The sequence below is a fragment of the Nicotiana attenuata genome, unplaced genomic scaffold (genome assembly GCF_001879085.1).
Source record: "Nicotiana attenuata strain UT unplaced genomic scaffold, NIATTr2, whole genome shotgun sequence".
Taxonomy (NCBI): domain Eukaryota; kingdom Viridiplantae; phylum Streptophyta; class Magnoliopsida; order Solanales; family Solanaceae; genus Nicotiana; species Nicotiana attenuata.
This window is the reverse complement of record NW_017670976.1, coordinates 66,441-88,705: the sequence shown is the minus strand read 5'-3', so window position 1 is coordinate 88,705 and position 22,265 is coordinate 66,441. Positions and strand designations below refer to the sequence as shown.

The window sequence follows — 22,265 nt, the reverse complement described above, 5'->3', positions numbered from 1 at the left end:
CTAGAGGTGAGTAATGACTTTAAATNGTTAGGATAGTTCCGCATAAGCAGAATGTTGGACGCTTCAGCGGGTCCGCCTAAGCGGACATTGTACCGCAGAAGCGGTTTTGAGAGGACCGCAGAAGCGAAGTTCGGGTCGCATAAGCGGAGCCTGGGTTTTTAAGTGAAGACCGCATAAGCGGACTTTTTTTGCCGCAGAAGCGGTCCCGCATAAGTCGGAAGCGGGACCGCATAAGCGAAAAGTGTTGTTGGCAGAAAGGTTTAAAGGGTTTATTTCATTCGCGAGCTCTTACCAGTTTTTCCTCCATTGTTGAGCGAGCTTGGGAGCTATTGATGCGATTTTGAGAGGGTTTTGACTGGGAATTAATTGGAGGTAAGTCCTATGGTCTAGAAACATCATTTTATTGAAGAATCTACCTTTAATTCTTAGAAACTTGGGTAAAAATTGGAAGAACTAGGGCTTGGTTTTTGGAATATAAAATGGGAACTTGAAGAGGCATTTGAACTCCGATTTTGATGAATTTGATATGTATGGACTCGTGGCGAGACGAGGAATCCGGTGATGCAAATTTCATAATTTTTCGAGAAGTGGGCCCGGGGCTCGGGTTTTGCCAACTTCGTGATTTTTGATATTTTTCGAGTCTTTTCGATTGGGTTATGACCCATTTGCCTATTGTGATGTATTCCTTGTGGTTTTGATCAAATTCGACACGCGAGGAGGTCAATTAGAGGGAAAAAGGCATAGCGAGCTAGACTTTGACCGGCTAGAGGTGAGTAATGATTTTAAATGACGTTCTGAGGGTTTGAAAACCCCGGATTTGCACAACTTGGTGCTATGTTGAGTTGAGACACGCGTTCCATGATGAGCGCGGGGTCATTTACTATTGGGGACTGTGACTTGGTCCAGTCCGGATGATATTTTACCGCGTATTAGCAATGACTTGTTGTTTTCACCATGATTTGGGCTTATTGCCATATTTGGGGCTTATTGCCGACTGTTTGAACTCTTTATGAACTATCATCACTGTTTTCCTCACTGTTAGAAATATTATTTGAACTCAGTCCATGTGATTTACACTGTTTCTTGAACTCAGCCATATTTACTCAAACTTGGAGTTTTAAACTGATATTTGAACTATTGTTTGAGCTGAGTATTATTGCTTTACTGTTGCCCGAGGGGCTGTTGACTATTTCTGGACTGATTAAGGCCGAGGGCCTTGTGTGAGGGCATGATGAGTGAGGTGAGGAGGCTTTCAGGCCTCGTATTGATACTGTTCAGGCTTTCAGGCCTTGTTGATAGCGCTTGGGCTGTAGGAGCCCCTCCGGAGTCTGCACACCCACAGTGAGCGCGGGTACCCATCTATAGTGATTTAATATTGAACAGTGGTAACAATGACACTGTTAAATGTGATTGGTCAGGTAACAGTGACTAACCAGACAGGTAACTATGATCGACCAGTGGTAACAATGACACTGGAGTACGCGTTGGTCAGGTAACAATGGCTGACTTACTGATTGAGTATAATTGATGTTTAACTGTTTTCAAAAAAGGTTTTTCTTATTATTTTTCACTGGTTTCTATTATTATTCTGAAGTTGCTGCTTGAGATAGCATTATTTGTGCCCTTGTGGGATTTTATGTTCTCAGTCGTTATTTATTTTTATTGCTCACTGGGTCGGAGTACTCACATTACTTCCTGCACCATGTGTGCAGAGACAGGCACTGCTGAGTTCGTACCTGAGCGCTGATTTCCTTCCAGACCAGGCGGACCAGGAGAGACGAGGTAGTTGTCGACGTCCACAACCCCGTTTCTTCCTTATCTTTTGCACATTTTATTCATCTTCAGACTATGTTTTCCAGACTTGTAGTATATTTTTCATCAACTCTGTAGTAGCTCGTGACTTGTGACACCCCGATCGGCTGAGTTTGGGATGGTTGTGTTCCCGTTATGTTACGTTTATTTCCGCACGTGTGATTAATCAGTATTTATGGATTAAACCTGTTTATGCTAAGAAAATGTTAAAAGCAAATGTTGATTGTTTCTGTTGGCTGGCCTTGTCTTCACGAGAGGCGCCATCACGACCGGGTGGGAATTGGGTCGTGACAATCACCAAGTTTTTGTGGTAGCTTATTTTGAAGTATAGCACTGCATTTTTCAGTAAGCATTACCACAGAAACTTCTTCCAATTTTCTTTTACTTGACAAAATTTCTTTTAAAAATTTAGCATATGAAGGCATTTGCAACAAAGCATCAGTAAAAGGAATATTAATATGAATCTGTTTTAAGATTTTCAAAAACTTTGCAAATTGACCATCAAGCTTTTCTCGTTTCATTTTTTGTGGAAAAGGTTGTCACAGGTGGGGCAGCCATTTCTTCAGAAAATTTTTCTTCTTTATTCTTTATTTCTTTCTCCTTTGATGGTTCAGATGGTTTTTCAAAATTCTTACCCTTGTCTACCTGTTGTTCTGTCTGGTTCTTTTCTTGTCTGCCTGCATAAGATTCATCAAGTTCCTTACCTGACCGTAAAGTGATGGCCTTAAGGTGCTCCTTTGGATTTTTCTCTGTATTGCTTGGTAAGGGACCCTGAATCTTTTCTGACACAAGAGCTGCCAATTGGCTTAATTGAATTTCCAGATTTTTGAGGGATGAATTTTGGCTTTCCATCTTTTCATCAGTGACCTTAATATACTTGTACAAAAGTTCATCAAGACTTGGATAAGCTTGTTGGGGCCTTTGCTGGTATGACCCTGCTTGTTGATATGGTCCTACTTGCTGATAAGGTCTGTAACTCGGTTGCCCACGATTTTGACTCTGGTATCCCGGCGAACCTTGTACCTGTTGTTTCTGGAAGCTTTGAGAGTTTTCTGCACCATTTGGGTTATTCCACTGAAATTCTAGATGCTTCTGTGCTATTGGACTCCCAAAAGGATATGACTTGTAACCGATGACATTAACCTGTTCCTCCGTTTGATTGGTTGCTTGACACTCATGGTTCTGGTAGTTTCCTCCGCACATGTCACAAGACTCAGATTGGTTTGATTGTTGTGTATTCACCTGAAAAGATTCAAACTTTTGTGCCAAAGAAACAATCTGCTGCGTTAATGTATTTAAAGCATCAACCTGATTTACCGTAGCAGCCTTTTTAATTATACGCTCAGATGGCCATTGGATAGCATTCTCAGAAATTTCATTCAACGGTTGCAATGCTTCCTCTATGGTTTTTCCCATTACAGAACCTCCTGCAGCTGCATCTATCACATTTCTAGCAGAGGGTTTTAGCCCATGATAAAAAATGTATAATTGCATATGTTCAGGAATGTCATGGTGTGGGCATTTTCTTAACATTGCTTTTAATCTTTCCCAAGCTTGATAAACTGACTCAGTGTCAGTCTGCAAGAAATTAGATATATCTTGTCTTAACTTTGTTGTTTTAGCAGGGGAAAAATATTTATTTAAAAACTTCTGAGTCATCTGGTCCCATGTCGTAATGGACCCTTGAGGCAGACTTCGCAACCAAGTCTTTGCATCTCCTTTTAAAGAAAAAGGAAATAGCCTTAACTTGATAGCTTCAGGAGGTACTCCATTATACTTAGCAGTTTCTACCAGTTCTAGAAAATCAATTAAATGACTATGTGGGTCTTCACTTGTATCACCAGTGAAGATACAGGATTGTTGAATTGTCTGAATCAGGCCGGTCCTGATTTCAAAGTTGTTGGCTGCCACTGGGGGCTTCCTGACACTAGATTCACAGTTGAAGCGATCAGGTCTAGCATAATCCCTAAGGATTCTGTTTGCTGGCCTTGGCGCCACTTCATCAAATTGCTCCTCTACATGGACTGGAGGTGGGATTCCAAGTGGGTTAATGTCCTCTGCTTCCTGGTTTTCCATTTCTTCACAAGTTGCTCCTTGAGAAGATGATGTTTTTTCCTTCCTGCGCAATCGAAGATATCTTTCAATTTCAGGATCGTAATTAGCCAATTCCTTTATAGAAGAGCGGGTCATAAACTACTTAAAATTTTAAAAGTAAAAAAAAATTAACATTACTTTCTAGTATAGTACTAGTAATTAATACTAAACTAAAGTAAATTTCAAATATAAATAGTTAGTGAAGAAAAATAAATACCACAATATTGTAGATAATAATACTAGTAATTAATCTAGTAAAATAAAATAAAAATATAAAACAATAAAACTAACAAGTAAGCATTAGTAGTAATACTAACAGTGAATTGAAATAGTATAGTATTATTAATTATAAACAAAAGTTGTACTAGTGAATGATAGTGATCAATAAGAATAACACTGTAGAAGTACTACTACTAATAATAATAATAAGAATAATAATATTATTACACAAAAATATACAATGATAAGAAAATAATAATATGTAACAACAAGCTATATTGAAAAATAAAAAAGAAGTAAAAAAAAATGATATAACAGGTGATAGTACTAATATTAATTACACTAAATATAATGAAGGAAAACTAATGGTAGCAATAATAGGAAGAAGTACTAATATGATATATTTTTTTTTCTTTTCTTTTTAAAGTGCTATTACAAAAAGAAAACGATAATATTAATATGACAGTAGTAGTTATAGTACTACTTAGTAATTAGTGATAATAGTAACAGATAAATAGCAATAATAAGGTCTCAAATTAGTAACAAAATATTTAATCTGAAGTAGATGTATGCCAATCCCCGGCAACGGCGCCAAAAATTTGACGAGGCCAATGTGTATAGGATTTTCCTGCTCGTGCTTTGTCAAATTCTAGTATAGTTTATGATATCGTCCCACAGAGATTGGAACATCTATGCTACAGACCCTTAATATTTCAACTACTATTTGAGAGAATCAGATTGATGAAAAGTTTGTGGAATTAAAACTTGTTAAATACTTAACAAGATCAAACAACTTCGAAAGATTTGTAATTTAAAAAAAAGAGTTGGGAATCGTTGAATTCACTTGATAATATATTATAATAAAATCTCACTTTATACAAGTATTTCTCTAAAGGATAATTGCTTATTGCTAATACAATTATATCTTATCTCACCAAGAATTAACCAACTAATAACACTCCGTGAGGTTATGTAATTAATTGAGTTAAAACTGGTGACAGTTAAACCGAAATATTTTTCTTGCTTGAATTGTGCTAAGAGGTAGTAAAAACTTCTTGAGAATATTTTTACTAAAAAAGCAATAATCTTGCCTACAACAATTCCTCCGTGAGAATTAAAACTGAGACAAGCAAGATTATCGACTTTTAATAATAGCTTGCTAATAATTGCTCTCACTTCACTATTTTATTCAATAGTTACTATATATTAATTTTGCTCCGTGAGAATTACAAAATTAATATGATAGTAACTTAAAGATAAAATATATAGAAGTGATAACAATGATTAGTTAAAAACTATTATTATAGCACAACATAAAATATAAATAGAAAGTTTCAAGACAAGGATGTATTAAACTGAGATAGTATTATAAATATATATATATCAAGCTTCATCAACTATCCCAACAAAAGAAGTTACTCCATTACGAAGTAAGAAAAACTAATTTAAGAATAAAGAACTTATGAAGAAATATTATTCTTCTAAAATAAAGACAACTAGTAGCAAATATTAAAGACAAAGAGAGACTATAAAGTGATTTCTTCCAACAAGACTCGATATCCCTTCTCTTCAAAATTCACACTCTATTTATAGAGTTTTCTTGCCAAGGTTCTCCATAGTTGCAACTATGAAAATTGTAGTTGCAACTATGACTTTGCCAAATGTGTTTCATTCTACGGAGGAAGAACCATAGTCTCAACCATACTTTGCTAGTTGCAACTTATGTAATTTGCTTCATGAATTCCAATTGCCATTGTCGCAACTATGGTGCTATTTTTGCTTCTTCATTCCCAGTTGACTACTCAATTCTTATTCTTTTTTGCTTCTTTTCTTCGATTTTCATATGCTCTTTTTCCTGCGAAGTATGTTAGAAAATATGGGAGAATATGATATATTTATTCATGTTTTATTTAAAATCTTTAATATTTAACATATTAAAATATATGAATAAATTATATCCATCAAATTCCCCCATACTTGAATCTTTGCTCGTCCTCGAGGAAAAAAAGAATATTGTTAAACTTACAGCTTTTGGTGTCTTGTCCCGTAGCAACTCATTTAAAGAGCATAAAAATGTCTAAGAAGGTGCTATTGATCCTATTAAGAATATTTCACTACAGCTGACTCATTTTGCTTTATAGAATAGAACCTTGATATATGATGAGGACAATAAATTGTTTTATCTCCTTGCCATGGTATCAATATTTAGTAGCAGAAACTCTATAGAGGTCCAAGAGAAATTTACTGCTCACTCAATGCGTCAAGGACCTTAGAATTTAATGAGGTTGGTATATTTTGGTCATTACATTAGTTGACAAACTTAGTTGTCAAATGTCAGTTGGCTTATTGTTCTTGGATTGATGTGAATTGTGATACTAAGACTTGCATATTCTGTTGCTGACTGTGTCTTCTGATTAAATTACAATATAGGCAAAGAACTATGTTATCATCGAAATCCCATGTATTAGAATTGCCGAATTGCGAAATATCCATTTCTTTAGCAGAGACTGATTATATTGGCTGGCTTATGCAAACGAATTTGTTAAATATCATGTAGGTTGAGAATCCAATGATAGGAGGCCGTCATCGGTATTGTCATTATATAGTTAAGTTGAAGTTCTCATGCCCCTTAGTGAATTAATGGCAAGTATGAGGGCACGGGAGGCAATTGCTGAATGCCTTAGTGAATTACAGTCTGAATCCCATGAAAATCAGCAGAAAGCTCTGCTAACCTTAGCTTCAATCACAAAGGTTAGTCCTCAAAATAGGAACTTGTTAGCTCAAGCAGATGGTTCTATTTCTACCTTGCTCAGCCTGTCCATGCCTCCCTCCTCTTCAACTATTCAACTTCTCGCGCTTTCCATTCTCTTCAACCTCTCACTCAATCCTAATCTGAAGCAGTCTCTAGCAGACATGGATAAGATCCTGTTTCTCAACTCTGTGATCCTATCTTCAACTTCAGCTGAACCAAGCAGGATAGCAGCTTCACTACTCTGCAGTTTGGCAATGCTAGATAAGAACAAGGCAAAGTTTGGAGTGGCTGGAACCGTTGAGGCTCTCGTAAAGGCAATCTCGAGACCAAGAGGCCCTGCTTCTCATCACTTTCTGAGCACATTGGCTGAACTGGTGCAGTTTCATGGGAATTGCACGGTGGCTGTCCAAGCGGGGGCAGTTCCGGTTCTGATCAAATTAGTTGAAAGTTCTGATTGTGAGGATCTTGCTGGAACATCACTGGCAATACTCTGCTTGCTTGCAAGATTTGAAGAGGGACTAACTGCTTTGAAAGGGACTGAAAAAATTGTGCTATCAATGTTGGAAATTTTGAAGGGAAGGTGCATGTTGAGTAAAGAGGGAGCTGCTGATATTCTACTCCGTTTGTTTGATGAAAGTGAGAGATGCATAAGAGATGCTCTGAGGTTACCTGAGTTTTCATCTGTGATAGCTGATCTTTCTGTTAGAGGATCAGTCAGAGCTCGAGAGAAGGCTAGTTTACTCATGAAGAAACTAATGGAAGCTAACGTGGATGTTGTTTATGGCGATGTTGGCGACAAAACCGCGGCTTATTTGCAATGGTAGGAGTAGCTGCAAGGCAGAGGCAGATACAAGAAATGAATTTGATGGTAGTTGTTGAAATTTTAGTGATTTTCGCATAAAATTTATGTTCCGTCATAAAATACTTAGTTCAGTTGAACCCGTTTGGACTATATTGCATCAGCCCCTGCATGTTGGATGTTGTGTAAGTTTACTTCATATGTTCTTGTACACTTCGTCCATCAATCAAGCAATTCATGGAGATTCTTTACAATTCTTAGAGTTACAAAGAAGACATCAAAGCTCAACTTTTATAGCAAGGTATTTCAATTGCTCATCAGGATTTCACTGAGGAGATTGCTTGTAGAATAACAGTTTGATATGATGTCCAATGGTTTGCGAATTTTCTAAAATCAGATATTGTTGGGAATACTTTAATTAAAACTGTTATAAATAGAATTCTATTTATGGTGAATGTCCATATTTAGAGAGATTCTAGGGTTTATTACTTGGTGGCTAAGTCAACCTCTCCCTATAAATAGAGGGTTCTATTCCATTGTAATTCATCCCAAAAAATTCAATAAGAATTCCTTCTCTCTCTTTCTCTGCAATATTGTTCTTCTACTTTTATTATTTTATAACAAAAACAGAATATTTTTAGTATTTCGATATTTTCTAAGTGGATCACTATGATTACATCCTGAGTTAAGTTGTTTCAAACTTTGGTACCCTATATAGTTGAATTTTGACACAACTGGAACGAGGTAAGAACGGGCTCATTTATTTGTTAAACACCAGAGGGTTTGTAAATGGGGCAAAATATAAAATTGGCCGGTCGGTCCAAATTAATTGTATTTTTAGCAAAAAAATTATATATATATATATATATATATATATATATATATATATATATATATATATATATTTATTCAAAAAGAAAATTATTGACTATTATTTTTTGAAGCGACTAAGAATATACATTTCTCTTGTAAACATGGGCTAACTTCTAGTTTTTCATGCTTTACGGAGTATTTAACCTATTTTCTAAGCAAAAAATTTGCGTGGTGTGGCCCTAGGCTTGCATGGTCTTTAAAAAATGTCCCCGATTTTGACTTTGGTGTCAAAATAGTCCATGCATGTGTATTAGGCGACCAAATGACATATACGTCCTCTAGATATAAGCTTATATCTTTTTATTTAACTAAGTTGAGTATGTGAGAACTGAATTTATGCAATATGGTAAAATTCACAACTAATTTAAATATATTGGTAGAATACATTTACTTCAAAGTCTATCGTGTTATCTAGTAGAATACTCTACCAAATGAAGTATAGTGATATGATTAATATAGTTAAAAGTTCTACCTTTTTATTACTGTTGTACACAAGTAAAAAAAAAAATGACAACCAGGTAGAGTAAATGTAATAAGTTAAAAAGGTACCATTAGTGAAAATTGAAAATCATGACAATTTGGTAGAGTTTATAAGACAAGTAAATAGAATAAGTTTAATGAGGTGCCATTGGTGAAAACTAGAAATCATAACAATCTAATAGAGTTTGTAAGACAATCTGGTAGAGCAAATGACAAAAGTTTAATAAGGTATCAATGGCGAAACATGTCAATCCAGTAGAATTTACTATAAGTTATTGTCCAACTAGATATCTAGGTTGAATAAAGCAAGAAATCCTACCAATTTATCAATAACTTGCATGCTACCTTATAATATGTACTTTGTCTTCTTCTTTGTTCATAATTTTGGAATTTTGAAAATCTAGTACAGTTTGTGTTTTATGCAACATAAAGTCCTACCAATTTGTGATAACTTGCCTTTCACCCTACTGACATGTATTTTTCATCTTCTTTGTTAATAGCTTTGAAATTGTGACAACCTGATAGAGTTTGAATTTATGCAACATGATAGCTAAGTTGAATACAACATGATCATAACTTGTGCGTTGATATCCATTTTTTCCCTCATATTTTTAAATTGTATATATATACTTTCAAAATAGTATATTTGCATCATCATTTAGTTTATAAACCTATACATGCATTTTGTATAATTTTTCATAATTTTTAGAGCTTTAAATTGATTTTTTTTGCATTTTAATTACTTGAATAATTATTAATTATTCCTTCAAATTACTTTGTGATTAATTAATCATTCAAATTACTATTGTGCATCCTCATATATGTTTCATAATACTTTTTACTTTATTTCGTATAATTATTTTTGCATTTTTAAGCTATTTACCTAATTTTACAATAATAGCCTATATTCATATATAATTGCTTTTTATCTATACTATTTGTGTCAAAATAGCCTTCTATATTTTTATAATGCTAAATTATTATTGTTAATCATTTTATTGCATAAATAACATTTTTTATATTTATTAAAGTATTTTTATAAATTATTTTTGTTAAATTTTGTGTATTTAAATAATAGCCCATTTTTTAAAATTAAATTCGGACCTAAAAATGCCCAACACTTAATACCCTAGCCCAAATAATTCCTAGCCCAAATCAATTAGCCCAATCCCACAACCCGGTCGGTACCCGTTTTATTTTTAACCCGCCCCGTCAATTTTTAAATCCTAGCCGTTGATCTTTCAAGATCAACGGCCCACATCCCTTCTCCCCTTTGTAGTTAACCAAACCCCCCCAAACCCTAACCATTTCATCCAACCCGCCGCCCTCATATGCTCTCATCCCTCTTCTTCTTCAACTAAACCCTAGCCGTCTTGCACTCAAATCCTTCTCCTAATCCCACCAGACATGGGATTTGACTGATATTGCTTGTCGTATACAGCTTCCTCTTGGTACTGGTTACTCTCTTATGGTGCTTGCCTAAACATGGCAAGCAAATCTCATCAAAATCGAACCTGAATCGGCTCAAATCCCTGACCTTTCTGCTATTCCGTCTATATTCATCCTTTGTTCTATTATGGGTAGGAATCTCTGTGTATTTTTGTTGATTCTTACTTACCCTAAAACTAGGGTTTTCATATCTCTTTAGATCGAACCAAAATTGGTTCTATTCTTTGATTTTGGGTGACATTTTGTCGATATTCGTCCTATTCTGTGTGGTGTTTGATTTTTTTATTTTAGATTCTGCCGATTTTTTCACTTTCCCTAAAATTAGGGTCTGAAATTTTTCTCTTTTCCTTACTGGTTTTCGATTGCATGTGACATCCTTTTCCTTTCTCGTGTCTGATTGAAGATTTTCCTTGTTTGGGTGTTTAATTTCTACTACTATATAAATCCCTCCCTATTCCCCTTTTTGAACAGACTTTAATCGATATAATCTCACACTACAACAAAAGTGCTAATTACATGGGAATTTTACCTGGAGATTTTATTTGCAAATAATACATGCGGATTTTCATGGGAAACATTAGGATTCCTAAATTTAAAATATTTTACCTGCGATGAATATTTTCCTAGAAAAATCCATAGGTAACTTTGGCGCCATTATGCGCCAAAATATTACCTGGGAAATTACCCGCGGAAATGAATCGGCAAGTAGATTTCCGTAGGAAAATCGGCAGGTAAGAAAATAAAGAAAATGAAAAAAAATCCTATGTTAATCCGAAGGAAAATCCCTAGGTAACTCTACATGCGAATTTAGTTGGGGATATTTTCTTGAGGAATTACCTGGGGATTTGCTTATTTAGGATATGTATGATGGAGCTATGACTCGGGTTAGGACAGTGGGAGGTGACTCACAGCCTTTTCCGGTGGCTATGGGATTACACCAAGGTTCTGCGCTCAGCCCGTTCTTATTTGCTCTGGCGATGGACGCACTGACACACCATATCCAAGGAGAGGTGCCATGGTGTATGTTGTTCGCTGATGATATAGTTCTTATTGATGAGACGCGAGGCGGCGTTAATAGGAGACTGGAGGAATGGAGGCAGACTCTAGAGTCTAAAGGTTTCAAGTTGAGTAGGACTAAGACAAAATATATGAAATGTAAGTTCAGCAACGTGACGGGGGAAGCGGATGTGAAAGTTAGGCTTGAATCACAGGTCATCCTCAAGAGAGAAAGTTTTAAGTACTTAGGGTCAATTATCCAGGGAGATGGGGAGATCGATGGGGATGTTACGCACCGTATAGGAGTGGGGTGGATGAAATGGAGGGTAGCGTCTGGAGTCCTGTGTGACAAGAATGTGCCACCGAAACTCAAAGGTAAGTTCTATAAAACGGTGGTTAGACCGGCCATGTTTTATGGAGCTGAGTGTTGGCCAGTCAAGAATTCACACATCCAGAAGTTGAAAGTAGCAGAAATGAGGATGTTGAGATGGATGTTGTAAGCACGTGATATTTGCCCTATATGAATTGCTCCCATAATTTCAAAACAAAAATATTTTCTTTTTATTATTTTCAATTTTGTGGTTTTTCGTGGCATTTTCTGTTAATTGTTTGCATTTGTTTTCGCATTTTTAATTCATATAAAAATACAAATATGTGCATTGCATTTTAGGGTTTAATTTTGCATACTTTTTGGAATTGATTGGTAATTAGGAGTTTAAAAAATACAAAATCACAAAAATAGTGTACTTTTGTTTTAATTTAGTTTTTGGAATTTTGATAGTTTTCCCTTTAAATTTGGTTTCTTAATTATTTGTGGTAATTTGTTAGTTATGGTTAATTAATTCAATGTGATAGGATAATTTGATTTAGGAATTAATTTAGGTTTGCTTTTTAGTTTTAAAGAAATTAACAAAAAAGAAAGAAAAAGAAAAGGAAAAGGAAATAAATAAAGGAAGAGGAAATTGGGCCAGCTTTAGTAGTTAAATCTCTAGCCCAAACGGACCACCAGCCCAAGCCATGCCCCAACTCGGTCCAATCCTCCAGTCCCTAGACCACTCAAACGACGTAGTACCAGGCCAATACTACGTCGTTTTGAGTTCCTTAAAACCAAATCAATCTCAGCCCTTTAATCCAATACATCGAACGACCAGGAACCCTTCCCCCTTTTAACTTAAAAATGTCCAAATAACCTAAGACCCCCGTACTTTGACCCCCCATCACCCCCACTCGTCTCTTAGAGATTCCACCAACTTCCGCCACAGACCACCGTCTGCCGCCTGCCGGAATTCGCTCATGGCGGCGGCCGGCGGTCAAATGCCGCCATAATCACACCCCTGAGCCCTTTTCGCACCCCCATCCCAAACCTCCAAACGCTTCCTTTCAAATCCCATTGGAACCTTTCAAACTTTCAAAACCCTAGCGCCGCCCTTGGGCTCTCCAGTGGCGGCGCCGCCTTTGTTCGACCCCAAACTCACACCATAGCTTCCCCTTTCCTCCCTCATCACGGATTCCCCATCCTATTCTCTCATATCACCCCAGAAATCCTCAAATACCGGGTCGAAGTCAAACCCTAATTCCCAAAGCCCCGATTCGAGTCTACTTTTGAAGTCTTGCGGCTCATTTTGATATTGTTCATGTGTTCTTATAAAGAACACATGACTAATATCATAGTTGGCCGGGAAATCCTAGAAGATGAAGTTTCAGGCTCTCTTGCTCATGTGTGCAGGTCTCAATAGGTATTGCATTCAAACTATCTTCCTTCTTCGTCTCCTGCGACTCTTGTCCTTGTTTAAGTTTTCCAGAATTGATAGTTCAGATTATTTGTGTTTGTTCGTTTAAGTCTCTGTTCGTGGCTTGATTAATTAAGTGTTTCCTTTTTGTGTTTGTCCGAGTCATTTGAGTTATTTGACTCAACTCTTTTACCTCATTATTTTCTTTGCTATTCTTCTTTCTTTCTTCTTTTGTCATTTGGCCCAAGCAGCCCTGGCCATTTGGGCATCAGGGCTCGTTGTCTAAGGGCCTGAATGGGGGAATTTGGGTAATAGCAGTCAGGCCCATTTAGGGTTTCAGGGTCTATGGCCCTGTCACGACCCGGATTTCCCACCCTCGGGAGTCGTGATGGCGCCTACTAATAGGAGCTAGGCAAGCCAATTAATTTAACACTTCTCTCAACATCATTAACAGTATAAAGAAGAACGAGGCAATTAATATAAAAAACGGAAGTCTTGAAACATAATTAACAGAAACCAAGTGCGGAAATTCAAATACACCTCTACCCAGATCTGGTGTCACTAACTCACGAACTTCTACTGAATGCTAAATACAAAGTCTGAAGAAGAATACAGTACTGTCTGATCCGATACAAAGGAAATCAAACGAAAGACAGAGATAAGAGAGACTCCAGGCCATGCGGACGCCAGCAAGGCTACCTCGCGAATCTCCGGACTGAAGTAAGCTCCCAATGCTCCTACTGCTGTCCAAAAGCTCCTGCTCTGGTACTATGATCTGTGCCAAAAGCACAGAAGTGTAGCATCAGCACAACCGACCCCATGTGCTGGTAAGTGCCTGGCCTAACCCCGGCGAAGTAGTGACGAGGCTAGACAGGACCTACCAAAATCAACCTGTGCAGATATATACATACAAAGGCAACAGAAATAACAACAAAGAACATCAACTAAAAAAAAGGGGGAAGGGGGCATGCTCGGGGAAAATACAGCGAATACAGATCAACGGATATAACGACGAAACTATCTCAATACCATAACTCATATATAAGTGGTCGGCGCGCCACACGATCCCATTTCTTGATTCATAAGTGGACGGCGTGCTACACGATCCCATTTCATAATATATAAGTGGTCGGCGTGCCACACGATCCCATTTCTTGATTCATAAGTGGACGGCGTGCCACACGATCCCATTTCATAATATATAAGTGGTCGGCGTGCCACACGATCCCATATTATAGTATATAAGTGGACGGTGTGCCACACGATCCCATATTATAGTTCTAAATATCTGACTTTGTAAAGAAGGCCCCATCAGGGGAATTCGACAACATAACACTTTAACCCGGCAAGGGTACAACTAACAACCCAAATATCCCGGCAAGGGAGAGTAATCACAACACATCCTCTTTTAAATCACTTCTTTCTCAACTATCACATTCTTGTTCGAGCCAACGCTCCAAAATATACCAATCACAATTCTTCCTCAACCGTTCACATTATATGAAATTTATCAATTAAACAAAGGAAGTTGTGTCACATCATTGGAATTAAAAGCAATTAAGACTCACGGTCATGCTAGACTCCGGTGCATAAATAACCGTCACCATGCCTATACACCGTACTCCACATTTAGCAAGTAGCAAATAACATCCTAATCCTATTCCCTCAAGCCAAAGTTAGAGCAAACACTTACCTCGGTTCAAGAATAGCAATCAACTCTCTAATACCGCCTTTCCTTTACAATCCAACTCCGAAACAATGACATCTAGGCATAATTAGTTCAATAATATCGATAAGGGCTCAAAAATATAATCCCATAGCCTAGAAATGAAATTCCTATCATTCCTCCAAAAACACCAAAATTCGACACCGGTCCCACATGGTCCAAACACGAGGCTCGGACCAAAACCCAATCACCCATAACCCCACGAGTTCAAATATATAATTTATTTCAAGATTCGACCCCAAATTGAGGTTGAATCACCCCAAAATCCCCAAAGCCCTAACTCTACCCAAAACTCCCATTTTCTACTTTGAATTCATGATTTAGGGCTAGGAAATTAGTGATTAGTGGAAGAAATTAAGAGGGAAAGAAGTTAAGAATACTTACCTAAGAGGCTATGGAGAAAGAAGCTCTTCAAAATCGCCTATGGAGTGTTAGAGAGAGGAGTTCGTGTGAAGAAATGGCTAAATCCCGAGCTACTGATTCTGTTTTGAACTTAAAAATTCGCTGGGCAAAAATGCCCTTTGCTTTCGCATGAATGAGGACGCGTTCGTGAAGGGTGGATAGTTTAAGGCATCGCGAACGCGAGGTGCTAATCGCAAACGCGTAAAAGAAGGGGCTGGGGTCTGGGACTGGCTAGTACGCGAACGCGAGAGAGGACTCGCGAACGCGGTGAAGGGGAAGCCTGGCTATGCGGACGTGGGGTATTGTCCGCGAACGCGATGAAGAGGGACCACTGAAGCTTCGCGAACGCGTGACTGGAACGCGAACGCGAAGAAGGGATTTGCTGTGCAAAAATTGCAGAAAATCTGCTATGTTTTCTAAGTGTAAAACTACCCCGAACCACCTCCGAATCACTCCCGAGCCCTCGGGGCTCCCAACCAAACACACACACTAACTCAGTAATATCCTACGAACTTAGTCGAGCGATCAAATCGCCAAAATAACATCAAAATCAATGAATCAAACCTCAAAATCATCATGTTTATTTATAACTTCTTAAACTTCTAACTTTAGATATTTAGGTCCGAAACACGTCAAACGACGTCCGATTTCGACCAAACTTCACAAAAAGCGCTTATTATATATTTAAGACCTGTACCGGGTGCCGGAACCAAAATACGCGCCCGATACCTATGTTTTCTAACTCATTTTCTTTTCAAAATTCCATATCATTTTCAGAAAAACAATTTCTTTCAAAAATTCATTTCTCGGGCTCGGGACCTCGGATTTCGATTCCGGGAATACCCCCGAGTCCCATATTTTTCTACGGACCCTCCGGGACCGTCACATCACGGGTCCGGATCTGTTTACCCTAAATGTTAACCGAAGTCAACTTTAATCATTTTAAAGCCACATTTTGAAAATTTTCACAGAATTTAACATATAAGCTTTCCGGCTACGCGCCCGGACTGCGCACGCAAATCGAGGCAAGCAAAAATGAGGTTTTCAAGGCCTCGGAAGCACGGAAAAAGAGAGAAATCCGGTGATGACCCTTTGGGTCGTCACAGGCCCAACTAGCTTGACCCAGTCTAAAAAGTAGCTTGGGCAACAAGCTAAGATTTTAGGGGCTGAATAGTCTAAAAAGTAAAAATAAAAGGGACTAAAAGGCAAACAAAATCTGCAGGGGTTGCCCTAGTTGTGTGCCTATAAAAGGCACCCCTTCTTGCCTTAGAGGGGGAGGTTTTTTGAATGGCTAAGAAATCCAGAAAAGGCAACCATTTCTACTGTTCCAATAATCCCATTTAATTTCAGTATAAAAATCAGAAAACACCCAAAAAAAAATACCACAGTTCCATTGATTTCATTTTGAAACTTCAATTTGCTGATTTTGGTTCATCCTGTTTCATTGGTTGCTGATTTTGATCTCACTGAAAGTCGTTTGTTCTGGGCTGTACTGCTGTTGTTGCTGAATTTCTGATCCTCATTTTCTTCTTTGTTACCTCCTTTCTAGGTATTTTTTGATTCTCAAAGGGATAAATGTAAACCTGGAACTGTAATGGCTTGAAACTTAATGAAATACATGACCATTCTTTAGTTTTCATGTCAATTGTTTGCTTGGAATTGCTGAAATCAGTAACATGGTGTGATGGTGTTTAGATTAGCTAGTTTATGTTAGCATAATAGTATATTAGGAATGCTCTTTAATTTTCTATCCCGTTGAAAGCATGAGGTTTTGGCCTGTGTATGTGTAAGTAATTTCAGACATTCGAAACAGCTGTATGCATGGACTGTTAACCATATTATTCGTTGTTTGGTTTTGAGACTATTTAGCCATAGTAGGGTGTAAGTTGATTGGTTGTATATATTGTGGAAACTCTATTGCTGTACGTTAGAGCTTGGATGGATAGATTACATTTACCTTGGGCAAGTATTCATTAATATATATCAGCTTCATGAGATTTGGATAGAAATAGTTATTGTTGTCTCTTTGAGGTTCGGATTTGAGTTATTTTGGATTTTTAGGATTTACTGTTTTCTTCACGTGGTTTGTTTCGCTTTAGTTTGGCTCGAAGCCTGTTTTTAGGTGACTAAGGATTTGTGATTGGATACAAAGCTAAAACAAGGAGAAAAGAGCATTAAAAATTATATAGCACTACACAGTCTGTTTGTTTCTCATAAATTTCCATATGATTAGCATCATAACAGCCATAGTGGATTTGTTGTCAACTGATTTTGGTTTGATTGCTGTGTAATGGGCGAATGCAAAAGTATGTTCTCCATGTTGAGGTTGGAAACGAGGAAGGCTAGTAAAAATATTGTGAACTCTTCATCCTTCGTTTGGGGCTTCAATTGAGGCCCAATGACCTTTCGTGTGTTCAAATAAGGTCCAGGTAGCCACTTAATGCATACCTGCATGAAAACATGTACTGATAGTTGGTTGTTTCTTCCTAAATGATTTCGTTGTGTGTTTGGGGACGTGATGGTTTGGACGTCTGTTTGGCTCGATGTAGAAGCCATGAAATCCCAATGCCCCCCCCCCCCCCTTTATGATATACTGAGCCAATTATTGTGGTTGCGTATACGTTCGCGTAACATGACCATGATCCTAAATTAATTCGGAGTATGCGTCTACGCAACTTCGCTCAATCTTTGCTTAATATTAAAATAGGTTACAAGATTTTAGTTATTTTCTTTAGTTCACATAAGTTCATTAAAATCGCATATGGCCTTGTAGTAATTTCGTAGGCTAGACAAAAGTAATATTTCGTAGAATATCCTTTAAGGCCGTTTAAAATACCAAGTGTGGTTGCGTATACGTTCGCGTAACACAACCACATTTCTAAAAACCAAACCGGAGTATGCGTTCGCGCAACTTCGGCCCGAACACTCTTAATAATAACTAAGCGTTATTGATTGTGGACACGTTCGCATGACATGATTTTTGACGCACTGAACGGGCGAGTATACGTACGCGTAACCCGTCTCAAGATAATTTTCTAATTAAAAATGGTGAAGGAAGCAAAAGCACATAGGTTTAAAAATCAGTAATTAAATAATTTCTTAAGCCAAGTAGGATCAAAGCGACCGTGCTCGAACCACGGAACTCGGGAGTGCCTAATACCTTCTCCCGGGTTAACAGAATTCCTTACCCGGATTTCTGATTCGCAGATTATAATAACAGAGTCATTCTTTTCCTCGATTCGGGATTAAAACCGGTGACTTGGGACACCTTAAATATCCCAAGTGGCGACTCTGATTTTAATTAAATAGATCCCGTTTCGATTGTCACTTCAAGTTGGAAATAACTCCCTTTATTATACCCTTTTACGGGGGGTGTAGTAGTAAAAAGGAGGTGTGACAGCTCTGGCGACTCTGCTGGGGACAAGAACCCAGAACTCTTGTTCAGGGTTCAAGAATTCGAGCTTGTTTTATGATTTTTACTTGGCTTATTTATTGTTGATATTATTGTATTTTGTGAACCTTCGTGCTAAATGCTATCTGTTTCCCGCTTTAATATTGTTGAATTGTATATAATTTCCTTCTTACGCCACCCCATCTAAGTCTTCTGAAAATGGTGCATACGTTCGCGTAGCCCGCTTTTCTGTAGAAATTATACCAAATAGAGCGAGGCTGGGCAAGCGACAAGGCCGGGCAGACTTTAGTGCTCCCGGTACGTCGCCCCCTTCTCGGCCCCAGTTGTCCGCTCGGGTACCCTATGTCTAGATCAAAACCCCAGGATTTAAACTTAAAAAAACACAGCTCCATGCCGGATCCCTAGTAGGAGCGCTTGTTTGCATCACGTGCATTTTGACTTAGGGGACTCAACACAGGGGTTGGGTCCGTCTAGGACAGGTGTACCCAAAATAATAGACCATCATGATGCATTCTGTGTGCTACGTGAACATTTATTTGTTTCGGCTTGCATGCTGACCGACTAGATAAGAAAAGAAAAGAGAGGGGAAAAATCAAAAAAAAGAGAAAAACAAGAGGGAAAAAGACCAAGAGTGATGTAGGAAAGAAGAAAACCCGGTTCTGAAGAAAACCCAATGCTTGAAAATACCCCGAAACTCTGCCGATGTTTTTTTTTACAAAAAAAAAAAAGTCAAGTTGACCGAACTACGCTGGTTTGATTCTCACCGGATGTGAGATACGTAGGCAACCCTCATCGGGTCCAACCACCCTTTTTCAAAAATAGCCAAAAATACCAAGACTTTAACTTTTTGTCAAAATAAGTCGGGTGCCGCCATTCTTGTTTAAAATAAGCCGAATGTCCCCAAAAGGGCGCCGGAAGGCTATTTTTGCAAAAACAGCCACTCTAAGTCATTTTTAAATGGTTTGGGGGCACAGCCTTAAAATATCCCTCCCGGAAGTGCTGAGAGGCCGTATTTGCAAAACCAAGTCTTTGCTTTCTTAAATAAAATTTTTGAAAAAAATAGCCACTTTTCTTTTAAGTCACAATAAGTCAGCTTTCTTTAAATAGTCACACTTTTCCTTAGAACTCCTTGTCCAGGATGACCCAGTTGACATCGAAACCTTCTCAGTCCTGCGCAGGCCTGTGGCGATGCCGAGTGATGCCCCGCGGGCCCCAGGGTTTGAAGCTTTGATGTATTCCTAGTTAATCGAGTCTGTATTTTTGTTTTTGAGTCTGTTTTTGTAACTTCCCTTTTTGAGAAAAAGAAAAACAAATAGTCTGGTAGCTTTTGTAATCGCAATTGTTATTAATGAAAAATTGAGAAAAATTCCCCAAAAATTGTTTCCTTATTTTCGCATTTATTTGCAAGAACTACGCTTGGTCTGATTCATGCGGGGTCATGATACGTAGGCAATCTCCATAGGATTCGACCATAACCAAAGGAAAAAGAAAAAAAAGAGAAAGAAGAAAAAGAGAGAAAATAAAAAGAGAGCAAGAGAAAAAGGAAAGAAAAGAGCGGAAAAACAATGAAAGAAAAAAGGGAAAATGAGAGAAATTTGAGGAAAGGAGAGAATATGAACAAGAAAAATCAAGGCAAGAGTAAAGAAGAAAAGAAGAAAAAGAGAGAGAAAAGTTGCATAAGGAAATAAAAGAAAGGCCGGGATGACGCAAGCAGTCGAGCAAATGCATAGTAGAAACTGTTAACTGCTTAGGTGCATTCATTCCCCAAATGTGTAGTTACCAATATGTTAAATGCCCTAATGCTAACGTGGTGGCTTCATTTTTATCATATTCACAGCAGAAAGGTGGTTGGTTTGTGGTTTTAGAGTAGCTCTTCCCTACAACACAAAAGCAAAAGACGATGGCAGAGAACAACAGAACTGAGTGGGTTGATACCAATGCCTGAAAACAGCTGGTTGAACAGGACAACGGGTTGGTAGAAGAGGTAAAGATGTTGAGACAACACGTGGCAGACATGTATCGGGCATGGATGATTGGGAAAGCACCACCCCCGCCACCACCCAGCTTCCTAGACGTTGTCCTTACCCAAATCCCGGACACAACATCAGGCGATCCTCCACACTCTCCATATTTACCCGCTTATCACAGCTTTCCCAGTCGCCCTAGTGGCTCCATCACTCTTCGTCCAACTATCTTTTCCCAAAGATGCCCCCCGATCACATCCACTGTTCTCGACAATGAACACCCGCCAAAGCTCATAACGCCCAATATCACCCCTCCGAGGTTGCTTACAAGGCTCCGAACTCGCACAACCAAGGCCCACGGGATGAGCCTCATGTTGAAACTGGAAAATTCACAGGAAGAGAAGGGTTAGAGGGGGTACCCAGGAAGCTGAAAAGCATAGAACAGTCCTTAAGGGACAAGCAAGGAATGAGGGGTCAGGATAGTGTGGATTACAAAGAACTGTCTGTGTCTCCTGACATTCGCCTACCCATGGGGTTTAATGTACCAAAATGCAGCTTGTATGATGGGTCTTGGGATCTGGTATCCCACCTGAAGGTTTATTGCAATGAAGTGAGAAGTGTTGGAGAGAAAGATGACCTGATGATGGCATATTTCAGGGAGAGCCTAACTGGGGCAGCTTTGGACTGGCATGGTCGTCAAAATGTTGATAAGTGGCTTACATTGGGTGACATGGCTCAAGACTTTGTCCGATACTTTCAATGCAAATCAAGTGTTACCCCAGACCGCTCCTCGCTATCTAAGATGGGAAAGAAGCCGAAGGAAAGCTTTAGGGAGTTCGGGCTCAGATGGAGGGAGCAAGCTGCTCAAGTCAGTACCCCGATTGGTGAAGAAGAAATGGTTGAGCTTTTCCTACGAGCCCAGGGGCCCACCTACTTCAATCATTTGATCCCGGCCGTGGGTAGACCTTTCGATGAGGTATTAAGAATGGGGGAGTTAGTAGAAGAGGGAATCAAGTCAGGTAAGATTATGAGCTGGTCGAATGACATTCAGAATATCCCAGCAAGCTTAGGTGGGGGAGGGGAAGCAGAAAAGATGATCCGATGAGTTTTCCTGATCAACACCCCCGACACCGTCCCCGTGGATATCCTTGTACACCAGGTGACCCTTCCCAATGCTACTTCTCTCCATAGAATTCCTAGAGTCATACACCACTTTTTCGGTACCCGGCTCCACAAAATGCTTATCTACCCCCACGAGCCTGCCAAAAAACCCCTGGATCAGGTTTCCGACCCAATCAAGCATGTTGGGATGAGAGACTACGAAAGAAGAAAGTCTACACTCCATTGGAAGAGTCATACGCCAATCTGTTCCAGAGGCTAAGGAGTTCGGGCATGCTGAAGCCTATCCAGATAAAAATACCAAACCCTCTTCCAAAGAAGTTTGATTTTTCCCAAAGGTGCGCATATTGCTCAATTGCCCCGGGACATGACATAGAGAAGTGTTGGAAGCTGAAGAATGCAATTCAGAAGTTTATTGATGCAGGCGACATTGTCGTG

The 22,265-nt window shown here is 38.6% G+C and overlaps 2 protein-coding genes across 2 annotated transcripts; one reads left to right on the top strand and one right to left on the bottom strand.

Annotated features, from left to right (window-relative positions):
• Positions 1-2,313: 2,313 nt before the first annotated feature.
• On the bottom strand, positions 2,314-4,002 carry LOC109244964. Its single transcript, XM_019412137.1, has one exon. The coding sequence runs from the start codon at positions 4,000-4,002 to the stop codon at positions 2,314-2,316; it is 1,689 nt and encodes a 562-aa protein (XP_019267682.1).
• Positions 4,003-6,765: 2,763 nt separating this feature from the next.
• On the top strand, positions 6,766-7,701 carry LOC109244963 (vacuolar protein 8-like). The gene has a single exon (XM_019412136.1). It carries the CDS (start codon positions 6,766-6,768, stop codon positions 7,699-7,701), a length of 936 nt encoding a protein of 311 aa, XP_019267681.1.
• The last annotated feature ends 14,564 nt before the right edge of the window (positions 7,702-22,265 follow it).

Bases quoted from the DNA above. Each gene is read 5' to 3' on its own strand.
- LOC109244963 (XM_019412136.1), top strand. From the start codon at position 6,766: ATGGCAAGTATGAGGGCACGGGAGGCAATTGCTGAATGCCTTAGTGAA.
- LOC109244964 (XM_019412137.1), bottom strand. From the start codon at position 4,002: ATGACCCGCTCTTCTATAAAGGAATTGGCTAATTACGATCCTGAAATT.